Source organism: Dermochelys coriacea, chromosome 15 (genome assembly GCF_009764565.3).
Source record: "Dermochelys coriacea isolate rDerCor1 chromosome 15, rDerCor1.pri.v4, whole genome shotgun sequence".
NCBI classification, from domain to species: Eukaryota; Metazoa; Chordata; order Testudines; family Dermochelyidae; genus Dermochelys; species Dermochelys coriacea.
In genome coordinates, this window is record NC_050082.1 from 1,033,129 (window position 1) to 1,045,354 (window position 12,226).

The following is a 12,226-nucleotide window of genomic DNA, read 5'->3' on the forward strand; positions in this document are numbered from 1 at the left end:
GCTGCAACTGAAGATCTGACCCTTATTGCAAATTTTTGCCCTTATAGTTAGGAAAATATACTAAACCCAGAAAAACAAAGACACTTTCCCCAAAAATCCTGGCACCGCTATTTTTAGCACATGGACAGAGTACATGGATGGAAGTTACGCTAGTCTGACAAATATACCTGTACAGTTTCTCATGTTCACAATTCATGAACTAAAAAAATGTACACGGTCAATTATGTCTTTGGAGTAGTTGTTAGAAATCCACAAATCATATGTACATTGTTAGAGCTATTATAATCTACCTAGCATAATATATATTTGTGTGAAGCTTTAGTTTTAGAATACTGGAAAATGAAAATGATAAAAAGAAAATTAAGTAACATTATTGGCTCTGGCACAAACTGATAAAAGAAACACTCAAAGTTAAGATTAACATACCTCCTAAAATAAAGCTGACATACCATCATGAACCAAAGTTATGTATCCAAAAAATACAGCAGATGTCCCAGATTACTTTGTGACAGTACTACAATTAACTGAGTGGAGGACAATTGTTGAACTTACGTTTGAATTTGTTTTTTTGTCAGCACTAAAATAACATTACTACTTATGCTGTTTAACAACCAGCTCACCAATGGGCATTTCCTGATTAGCTGGCAGCAGTCGATGACATTAACTTCAGCCAGGCAATCTTCAGGAAAAGCCTAGAGAGGTGGTTCATAAATTAAGTATTTTGATACTTTTATTTTGCTGATTTTGTTTTATCACAAGTGTGTAATGTGTATGCTTCTGCACTGTGTGCCAAGTACCAGATAGTTCTATACAATTAATGGCTGATATTTTAGCCACTCAGACTACACAGATTATTTGTCAGCATTATATTTATTAACTTAAAAGACTGCATAAAAACTATGGGCACAAACGACAACATTTTCAAAAATGGGTGCCTAAAGTAAGCTTCCTAAATAGGATTTGGAAAAATGTTGAGCATCAATAGTTCTACTGTGTGAACAGAAACTGCTGAGTGCTCAGCACCTCTGAAAATTAGGCTTCATCTTTTAGTACCTAAGGCCCCACCTACACTGCCAAGTCTGTGCGCAATAAAGCAGCTTTGAGCGCTGTAACTCCCAAGTGTCACACGGCCAAGCCACTGAGTGCGCAGCAACTGCGCAGATGCAGCACTCTAAGAAAACCACCTCTACAAGAGGCGTAGAGCTTTCTGAGCCGTGGCTACAGCGCTGCAGTGCCAGTGTAGACACCATAGTGGTTACAGCACTGCAATTGGCCTCCGGGAGGTGTCCCAAAATGCCTGTTCTCACCTCTCTGGCCGTCGGTGTGAACTCTACTGTCCTGCCCTCAGGTGACAAACCGTCAGCCCCACCCCAGACATTCCTTTGGAAATTTGAAAGTCCCCTTCCTGTCTGCTCGGTGATGCATGCAGTGGTTTCCAGGTGGCCAAGCCAGCTACACACACCAGGCGATGCCCCACTTAAAGCAATGCCGAGCTGCTGGACCTCATCAGTATTTGGGGAGAGGAGGCAGTGCAGTCACAGCTGCGCTCCAGCCGTTGGAATTATACCACCTATGGACAGATCTCTAAATGCATGACAGAAAAGGGCCATTACCAGGACACACTGCAGTGCAGGGTCAAAGCGAAGGAGCTGTGGAATGCCTACCACAAGGCGCAGGAGGCAAACCGCCTCGCTGGTGCTGGGCCCATGAGCTGCCGGTTCTACAAAGAGCTGGACGCAATATTCAATGGTGACCCCACCTCCACTGCAAAGTCCCCTGTGGATACTTTGTTGGCTTCGTTGCCAGTCAAGAGTGGACCGAGCCAGGAGGAGGCAATCTTGAATGAAGAGGGAGAGGGGGAACCAGAGGCAGAGGGTGACTCGGAGACCAGAGATGCAGGCAGTCAGGAGCTCTTTTCTACCCCAGAGGAGCCTAGCCAGTCACAGCAGTTGGATATTGGAGAAGTGCAAACAGGAGAGGAGGCCCCTGGATAAGTGGATCTGATTTTGGGAACTGCTGAAGCGAGTTGTTGGGGGCAGGAGGGTTGCAGAAAGCAGGCTTGTCTCCACCTCATTCCTAGTTTGAATGGCGGAACAGGCGCCCCCTGTAATACACTCCCTCACTTCACGGGAATCTCTCTGAGATCTCCAGGAAACTCTCATGGAGATACTGGGCAATCTGCTCCCACAGGTTCTTCAGCAGAGCTGCTTTTTTTCTTGCCCCATTAACGGTAACTTTCCTGCGCCACTGTGCCGTCACCGGGTGCCGGGGGACCATAGCTGCACACAGGCTAGCTGCATAGGGGCCAGGGCGGAAGCTGCAGACTTCGAGAAGACCCTTTCTTGATTCCCTGCTCACCCTCAGCAGCGAGATATCTTCCATAATGATCACCTCCTGTGGAAAGTGTGGGGACAGGAATGATTATCAGGGCCCCCCTACAGTGCTGGCTCTCCCCAAGTGCCCAAGAGCCACATGCCCAGTGTACAGCAGGGTCCAGGAACAGTGATTTACCCTGCCCCTGCAGCTACTCAACATTTTGGGGGTCTTGTGGCTTTTGTGTGCTTGCCTGGGGTCAGCCAGTTAGTGTCAGGTGTGTGAGTACTGGCTATATTTTAAAGCACTGAAACAGTGTTGTCTGTGTTGCAAACAATACTGCTTCTGTGTAATGTTGCATTTAAACTAAACAGAGATGACCCTGGGAGGCCAGCCTCCCTTAACAGTGGCAGAATGGTTGCGAAGAATTAGAAAGCGTCCAAGAAGAACTAAGGAGGACGTTATACGTGAGGTTATGAAAACCTGCCACCAAGAAAAAGGAATCAAAGGAGTGGCGAGACAGCAAGAAGAGGGAACGCAAGGAGAACACCGCACACCAGAAAGAAGCCACGGAGCAGCTCTTAACAGTTATGGAGCGCCAAGCAGACACACTCCAGGCAATACTAGCTCTTCAAACCAAGCAGCTCCGTGCTCGCCCTCCCCTGCAGCCGCTGTTGAAAAACTCTTTCCCATGTGTCCTCCCCAGCCAACACACTCTTATCAACCTCCTGGCTCCACTCTCTACCAGCAGCATTCCATTCCTCCCTCCTCACAGTCCAGTCCTGTGGACTCCCAATACCCACTGCACTCAATACCCATCCATCTGCAGTTTGGCCCTGCTGAAGTACAGCACCTGCTGCATCGTACTCCAAAGGAGAAGGCTGGGTATGATCCCTGGACATACATAAATCTTAGCCGTCCCAGGACCTCTCCTCCTCTTGAGACCTTCCATTCCCGCATCCCCCTCCCTGCTGATGATTTTTTTCATTTGACTTTCTCCTTTGGTTGCTGTCTTTCAATAAAAGGATTGTGTTTGTTTGAAAGCAATCTTTATTCTATTAAATGAAAGCAAAAAGAGCACTGCAAAGCAACATGAAGTTATGTTAAGGCCTCTTCTTGCATCATGCACACCAATCACCTCCTAGCATTACAAGCACTGCAATTCTGAGCATAGCAACAAATATTAGTGGCTTTCAGCTTCAAATTGCTGCCTCAAAGCATCTCTGATCCTTATGTCCCCGTGCTGTGCCTCTCTAATAGCCCTGGTCTCCGGCTGTTGAAACTCAGCCTCCAGGCGCTGAGCCTCTGTGGTCCAGCACTGAGTGAAGCTTTCACCCTTCCCTTCACAAATATTATGGAGTGTACAGCACGCGGCTATAAGCATAGGAATATTGTCATCGGCCAGGTCCAGCTTCCCATACAGGCATCTCAAGGGCTTTTAAACGGCCAAATGCACACTCCACGGTCATTCTGCACTTGCTCAGCCTGTTGTTGAACCACTCTTTGCTGCTGTCAAGTTGCCCTGTGTATGACTTCACGAGCCACGGCATTAAGGGGTAGGCAGGGTCTACCAGTTTCTTAATGGGCATTTCAACTACCCCTACAGTGATTTTCTGGTCCGGGAAGAAAGCCCCTGCTTGCAGCCTCTTGAATGGGCCAGTCTTCCAAAAGATGCATGCGTCATGCACCTTTCCGGACCAGCCTACATTAATGTCTGTGAAACACCTATAGTGATCCACAAGTGCCTGAAGAACCATTGAGAAATACCCCTTGCGATTAATGTACTTGGTGACTAGATGGTCTGGTGCCAGAATTGGAATCTGTGTGCCATATATCGCCCCTCCGCAGTTAGGGAAGCCCATTTGTGCAAAGCCATCCACAATCTCACGCATATTGCCCAGAGTCACTGTCTTTTTGAGCAGGATGCGATTAATGGCCCTGCACACTTGCATCAACACGACTCCAACGGTCAATTTTCCCACTCCCAGCTGGTTAGTGACCGATGGGTAATGGTCTGGAGTAGCCAGCTTCCACAGTGCAGTCGCCACACACGTCTTCAGTGACAGGGCAGGGCTCATTCTCGTGTCCTTGTGCTACAGGGCTCATGCGAGCTCATCACACAGTCCCATGAATGTGGTTTTCCTCATGCGAAAGTTCTGCAGCCACTGCTCGTCATCCCAGACGTGTATCACGATGTGATCCCACCACTCAGTGCTTGTTTTCCGAGCCCAAAAGCGGCATTCCACTGTGGTCAGCACCTCCATGAATGCCACAAGCATTCTCGTGTCATAGCTACTACGTGTGGCGAGATCAATGTTGTACTCCTCTTGCCTTTGTAGTTTAAGGAATAACTCCACTACCATTCGTGACGTGTTAGTCAGTGCGAACAGCATTCTTGTCAACAGCTCAGGATCCATTCCTGCACACAAAAAGAGGCAGGGCAGGGCGCACGGTACACAAACCATTGAAAAATGGCACCAAAAGTGGACGGAAGCACAGGGATTCCTGGAATGCGAAGCAATGCATCACGGGGTATTTGGACAGGACCCAGGATGCCCCATGACCCCTTCCGCCTTCCCACAAGTCTTAGCGGCAAAAGACAAAGAGGTGGTCTGTGGGATAACTGCCCAGAGTGCACCGCTCCAAATAGAGCCACAAGTGTGAACACGCTATTGTGCAGGCAGCTGTCAGTGTGAACACACAATAGCGGTTTTCCTTTGGTGCTTTCTGAACAGCGCTGTTACTGCTGGCGCTGTAACTTTGCCAGTGCAGACATGCTCTAAGTATGAATTTGTTCCCTGTAGAGAATGCTCTCACCATTCTAACCTGTTTTATCCTCTTCAGGTAACCTAAAGAAAAGGTTCATTGTACCCTTTATTCTGAATTCCCATATTATTATTAATCATGGTTAAAGCTAAGTTTTTGGCATGGGTATTTTTAATAAAACTCATGGACAGGATGCGGGCAAAGATCAATAAATCATGGAAATATACATAGTAATATACACATATTCACTACAGCAATACTGAAGTCCGAGCTCCGCCGCCCAGGACTGAAGCCCAACCTCTGCCGTCCAGAACTGAAACCCGAGCCCTGCCACGTGGGGCCGAATTATTAGGATTTTCAATAGAATCATAGAAGATTAGGGTTGGAAGAGACCTCAGGAGGTCATCTAGTCAAACCCCCTGCTCAAAGCAGGACCAATCCCCAACTAAATCATCCCATCCAGGGCTTTGTCAAGCCAGGCCTTAAAAACCTCTAAGGATGGAGATTCCACCACCTCCCCCCTGAGTAACCATTCCAGTGCTTCACCACCCTCCTAGTGAAATAGTTTTTTCCTAATATCCAACCTAGCCCTCCCCCACTGCAACTGGAGACCATTACTCCTTGTTCTGTCATCTGCCACCACTGAGAACAGCCTAGCTCCATCTTCTTTGGAACCCCCTTCCAGGTAGTTGAAGGCTGCTATCAAATCCCCCCTCACTCTTCTCTTCTGCAGACTAAATAATCCCAGTTCCCTGAGCCTCTCCTCATAAATCATGTGCCCCAGCCCCCTAATCCTTTTCGTTGTCCTCCGCTGGACTCTCTCCAATTTGTCCACATCCTTCTAGTAGCGTGGGGCCCAAAACTAGACACAATACTCCAGATGTGGCCTCACCAGTGCCGAATCGAGGAGAATATTCACTTCCTTCGATCTGCTGGCAATGCTCCTACTAATGCAGCCCAATATGACATTAGCCTTCTTGGCAACAAGGGCACACTGTTGACTCATATTCTCGTCCACTGTAATCCTAAGGTCCTTTTCTGCAGAACTGCTACTTAGCCAGTTGGTTCCCAGCCTACAGTAGTGCTTACAGTCATGGAAGTCTCATAAAACAACAGACTCCATTACCTTCGTGACAGATTTGTAGCCTTAATCATGGTTACTATGATGGTGCCTGAAGACCAAAGAATGGGGCTCACTGTGCTAGGCTCTATTCAAACACAGAGTAGCAGACAGCCCCTGACCCAAAGAGCTAACCATCTAAATAGACAAGATATACACAGGAGTGGAAGGGTTATAGCACATAAGCAGAGTGAACAATATCTGAATCTATTCTGAATGCCTGTATCATGGCAGTAATATGAATAAAACTTACGTTCACAACAGACTCCTTGAATTTGATGTGCAGTCTGTAATTAGAAAGTGCAATGATGGCATCCTCTGCTCGTCCCACATACTCTGTGCTCTCACCATGAAGTTCAAGGAAGGGGACCTTCAGAATGGAGAAAGAAGCCCTTTAGAAAACCATGTGCTACAAATGTACAACTGCTTACAAAGGTCCACTCAAGCTGTTCGTGCACACTCTCTAAATGGGGTTTGAAACACTGCATGGTACATGTGAGGTTGTTACAACTGGCATTGAAAGCCAGTTATGATTTTGTGCAGATGTCCATTGTAGCCTTGTTTTAACATACACAATTGTCTCACAATGATTCAGCATTGGTGAGGCCTTATCTGGAGTACTGTGTCCAGTTTTGGGCCCCACACTACAAGAAGGATGTGGAAAAATTGGAAAACGTCCAGCGGAGGGCAACAAAAATGATTAGGGGCCTGGAGCACATGATTTATGAGGAGAGGCTGAGGGAACTGGGATTATTTAGTCTGCAGAAGAGAAGAATGAGGGGGGGATAGAATAACTGCTTTCAACTCCCTAAAAGTGGGTTCCAAAGAGGATGGATCTAGACTGTTCTCAGTGATAGCAGATGACAGAACAAGGAGTAATGGTCTCAAGTTGCAGTGAGGGAGGTTTAGATTGGATATTAGGAAAAACTTTTATGCTAGGAGGGTGGTGAAGCACTGGAATGGGTTACCTAGGGAGGTGGTGGAATCTCCTTCCTTAGAGGTTTTTAAGGTCAAGCTTGACAAAGCCCTGGCTGGGATGATTTAGTTGGGGATTGGTCCTGCTTTGAGCAGGGGCTTCCAACCCTGATATTCTATGATTCTATAATCTACTTTGGGGCTCAAAATCTCCATGCTTGATCTCAGCCCAAAGGTGAAATATTTTTGGAAGTTGAGGAAAATCCCTTGGGATGTCTGAGCTATGAAAGAACTAAAACTATGTATCATTTTTTACATGCAATTGTGCTCTGAAAAGAGACAATAGAAAAATAGTACTCAACGAAACTGCGCCTTGTGTATACTCACAGTCATATTTGCTTACTTAGGGTCACAAAAGTTTTGTTCTTGTTAACTATGCAGAACCAATGTAGCTAAGAGAAATATTTCATTCCTTCTTGTACACCAGGAAATGCGCTGTTTACTAAGCTTCAATCGATTACATTGGCACAAACCCATCAGAGAATGGGACTATGCAGCGTGTCATTTGACCTGAAGAACTTTTATTATTAGTGGTGATGACCAAGAAGGAAAATTCAGCTTGAATCTCAGATCTGAAGTTTAACTTGCAGGACTGGCAGCTAGAAAAAGAACAGCTGTCCTTATAGTAATTACAGTTCTCGAGATATTCATTAATGTACATGTAATGTACTTCTAACATAGTGAATGCCAGTGAAAATGAGGTAGGATCAGAGGCTAAAATAGGGAAAGAACAAGTTAAAAATTAATTAGACAAGTTAGATGTCTTCAAGTCACCAGGGCCTGATGAAATGCATCCTAGAATACTCAAGGAGCTGACTATGGGGATATCTGAACCTTTAGCGATTATCTTTGAAAAGTTTCAGAGTAGCAGCCGTGTTAGTCTGTATCCGCAAAAAGAAAAGGAGGACTTGTGGCACCTTAGAGACTAACAAATTTATTTGAGCATAAGCTTTCGTGAGCTACAGCTCACTTCATCGGATGCATTCAGTGGAAAATACAGTGGGGAGATTTATATACATAGAGAACATGAAACTATGGGTGTTACCATACACACTGTAACCAGAATGATCACTTAAGGTGAGCTATTACCAGCAGGAGAGTGGGAGGGAAAAAACCTTTTGTAGTGATAATCAAGGTGGGCTATTTCCAGCAGTTGACAAGAACATCTGAGGGATGGTGGGGGAATAAACATGGAGAAATAGTTTTACTTTGTGTAATGACCCATCCACTCCCAGTCTCTATTCAAGCCTAAGTTAATTGTATCCAGTTTGAACATTAATTCCAATTCAGCAGTCTCTCGTTGGAGTCTGTTTTTGAAGTTTTTTTGTTTAAGAATTGCAACTTTTAGGTCTGTTATCGAGTGACCAAAGAGACTGAAGTGTTCTCCAACTGGTTTTTGAATGTTATATTTCTTGACGTCTGATTTGTGTCCATTTATTCTTTTACGTAGAGACTGTCCAGTTTGACCAATGTACATGGCAGAGGGACATTGCTGGCACATGATGGCATATATCACATTGGTAGATGTGCAGGTGAACGAGCCTCTGATAGTGTGGCTGATGTGATTAGGCCCTATGATGGTGTCCCCTGAAGAGATATGTGGACACAATTGGCAACAGGCTTTGTTGCAAGGATAGGTTCCTGGGTTAGTGGTTCTGTTGTGTGGTGTGTGGTTGCTGGTGAGTATTTGCTTCAGGTTGGGGGGCTCTCTGTAAGCAAGGACTGGCCTGTCTCCCAAGATCTGTGAGAGTGATGCGTCGTCCTTCAGGATAGGTTGTAGATCCTTGATGATGCGTTGGAGAGGTTTTAGTTGGGGGCTGAAGGTGATGGCTAGTGGCATTCTGTTATTTTCTTTGTTGGGCCTGTCCTGTAGTAGGTGACTTCTGGGTACTCTTCTGGCTCTATCAATCTGTTTCTTCACTTCAGCAGGTGGGTATTGTAGTTTTCAGAATGCTTGACAGAGATCTTGTAGGTGTTTGTCTCTGTCTGAGGGGTTGGAGCAAATGTGGTTGTATTGTAGAGCTTGGCTGTAGACAATGGGTAATGTGGTGTGGTCTGAAAGAAAGCTGGAGGCATGTAGGTAGGAATAGCGGTCAGTAGGGTTCCGGTATAGGGTGGTGTTTATGTGATCATCGCTTATTAGCACCTTAGTGTCCAGGAAGTGGATCTCTTGTGTGGACTGGTCCAGGCTGAGGTTGATGGTGGGATGGAAACTGTTGAAATCATGGTGGAATTCCTCAAGGGCTTCTTTTCCATGAGTCCAGATGATGAAGATCTCATCAGGGTAGCGCAAGTAAAGTAGGGGCATTAGGGGACGAGAGCTGAGGAAGTGTTGTTCTAAGTCAGCCATAAAAATGTTAGCATACTGTGGCACCATGCGGGTACCCACAGCAGTGCCGCTGATTTGAAGGTATACATTGTCCCCAAATGTGAAATAGTTATGGGTTAGGACAAAGTCACAAAGTTCAGCCACCAGGTGTGCCGTGACATTATCGGGGATACTGTTCCTGACGGCTTGTAGTCCATCTTTGTGTGGAATATTGGTGTAGAGAGCGTCTACATCCATAGTGGCCAGGATGGTGATTTCAGGAAGATCACCGATGGATTGTAGTTTCCTCAGGAAGTCAGTGGTGTCTCTAAGATAGCTTGGAGTGCTGGTAGCGTAGGGCCTGAGGAGGGAGTCTACATAGCCAGACAATCCTTCTGTCAGGGTGTCAATGCCTGAGATGATGGGGCGTCCAGGATTTCCAGGTTTATGGATCTTGGGTAGCAGACAGAATACCCCAGGTCGGGGTTCCAGGGGTGTGTCAGTGCGGATTTGTTCAAAGCCCATTGCCAACTGTGTCCACATATCTATTCAGGGGACACCATCACAGGGCCTAATCACATCAGCCACACTATCAGAGGCTCGTTCACCTGCACATCTACCAATGTGATATATGCCATCATGTGCCAGCAATGTCCCTCTGCCATGTACATTGGTCAAACTGGACAGTCTCTACGTAAAAGAATAAATGGACACAAATCAGATGTCAAGAATTATAACATTCAAAAACCAGTTGGAGAACACTTCAGTCTCTTTGGTCACTCGATTACAGACCTGAGGGTGGCTATCCTTCAACAAAAAAGCTTCAAAAACAGACTCCAACGAGAGACTGCTGAATTGGAATTAATGTTCAAACTGGATACAATTAACTTAGGCTTGAATAGAAACTGGGAGTGGATGGGTCATTACACAAAGTAAAACTATTTCCCCATGTTTATTCCCTTACCCCCACCATTCCTCAGATGTTCTTGTCAACTGCTGGAAATGGCCCACCTTGATTATCACTACAAAAGGTTTTTTCCCTCCCGCTTACCTGCTGGTAATAGCTCACCTTAAGTGATCACTCTGCTTACAGTGTGTATGGTAACACCCATTGTTTCATGTTCTGTATATATATAAATCTCCCCACTGTATTTTCCACTGAATTCATCCAATGAAGTGAGCTGTAGCTCACAAAAGCTTATGCTCAAATAAATTCGTTAGTCTCTAAGGTGCCACAAGTACTCCTTATCTTTGAAAAGTCATGGAAGACAGGAGAGATTCCAGAAGACTGGAAAAGGGCAAATATAGTGCCAATCTATAAAAAGGGGGAAATAAGGACAACCCGGGGAATTACAGACCAGTCATTTTAGCTTCTGTAGCCGGAAAGATAATGGAGCAAATAATTAAGAAATCAATTTGCAAACACCTAGAAGATAGTAAGGTGATAAGTAACAGTCAGCATGGATTTGTCAAGAACAAATTGTGTCAAACCAAACTGATAGGTTTCTTTGACAGGGTAACAAGCCTTGTGGATGGGGGGAAGATGTGGTATATCTTGACTTTAGTAAGGCTTTTGATACTGTCTCGCATGACCGTCTCATAAACAAACTAGGGAAATGCAACCTAGATGGAGCTACTATATGATGAGTGCATACCTGGTAGGAAAACTATTCCCAGAAAGTAATCATCAGTGGTTCACAGTCATGCTGGAAGGACATAATGAGTGGTGTTCTGCAGGGATCGGTTCTGGGTCCAGTTCTGTTCAATATCATCATCAATGATTTAGATAATGGCATAGAGAGTACACTTATAAAGTTTGCAGACAATACCAAGCTGGGACAGGTTGCAAGTGCTTTGGAGAATAGGCTTAAAATTCAAAATTAACTGGACAAACTGGAGAAATGGTCTGAAGTATATAGGATGAAATACAATAAGGACAAATGAAAAGTAGAAGAAGGAACAAATCACTTGCACACATACACAATGGGAAATGACTGCCTCAGAAGGAGTACTGTGGAAAGGGATCTGGGGGTCATAGTGGATCACAAGCTAAATATGAGTCAACAGTGTAACACTGTTGCAAAAAAAAGCAATCATCATTCTGACATGCATTAATAGGTGAGTTGTAAGCAAGAGACGAGAAGTAATTCTTCCGCTCTACTCTGAGCTGATTAGGCCTCAACTGGAGTATTGTGTCCAGTTCTGGGTGCCACCTTTCAGGAAAGATGTGGACAAATTGGAGAAAGTCAAGAGAAAAGCAACAAAAATGATTAAAGGTCTAGAAAACATGACTTATGACGGAAGATTGGAAAAATTGGGTTTCTTTAGTCTGGAAAAGAGAAGACAGAGGGGAAATGGTAACAGTTTTCAAGTACATAAAGGGTTGTTACAAGGACAGGGGAGAAAAACTGTTCTTCTTAACTTCTGAGGATAGGACAAGAAACAATGGGCTTAAATTGCAGCAAGGGAGATTTAAGTTGGACATTAGGAAAAACGTCCTGTCAGGGTGGTTAAGCACTGGAATAAATTGTCTAGGGAAGTTGTAAAATCACTATCATTGGAGATTTTTAAGAGCAGGTTAGACAAATACCTGTCAGAGATGGTCTAGATAATACTTAGCCCTGTCATGAGTGCAGGGGACTGGACTAGATGTCCTCTCGAGGTCCATTCCAGTCCTATGATTCTGCTGCACATGCACCCCATGTGGGTAAGACTGGAATCTTTTAGAAGAGCAATGTCATTGG

The 12,226-nt window shown here is 45.1% G+C and overlaps 1 protein-coding gene across 10 annotated transcripts in view; it reads right to left on the bottom strand.

The window, feature by feature from the left end:
• MTMR3 (myotubularin related protein 3) overlaps window positions 1-12,226 on the bottom strand; it is a 230,354-nt gene that overhangs the window by 95,639 nt on the left and 122,489 nt on the right. For 9 of the 10 annotated variants that reach the window (XR_006275855.1, XM_038372838.2, XM_043497965.1 and 6 more), the window contains one exon: window positions 6,453-6,569. The exons of the other annotated variant lie outside the window; for it this stretch is intronic. Coding sequence is in view for 8 of the 9 variants with exons in the window: in XM_038372838.2 (XP_038228766.1) it covers window positions 6,453-6,569 (117 nt within the window). In the remaining variant the exon portion in view is untranslated. The remainder of the gene's footprint in view (window positions 1-6,452; window positions 6,570-12,226) is intronic. 10 annotated transcript variants of the gene reach the window in all.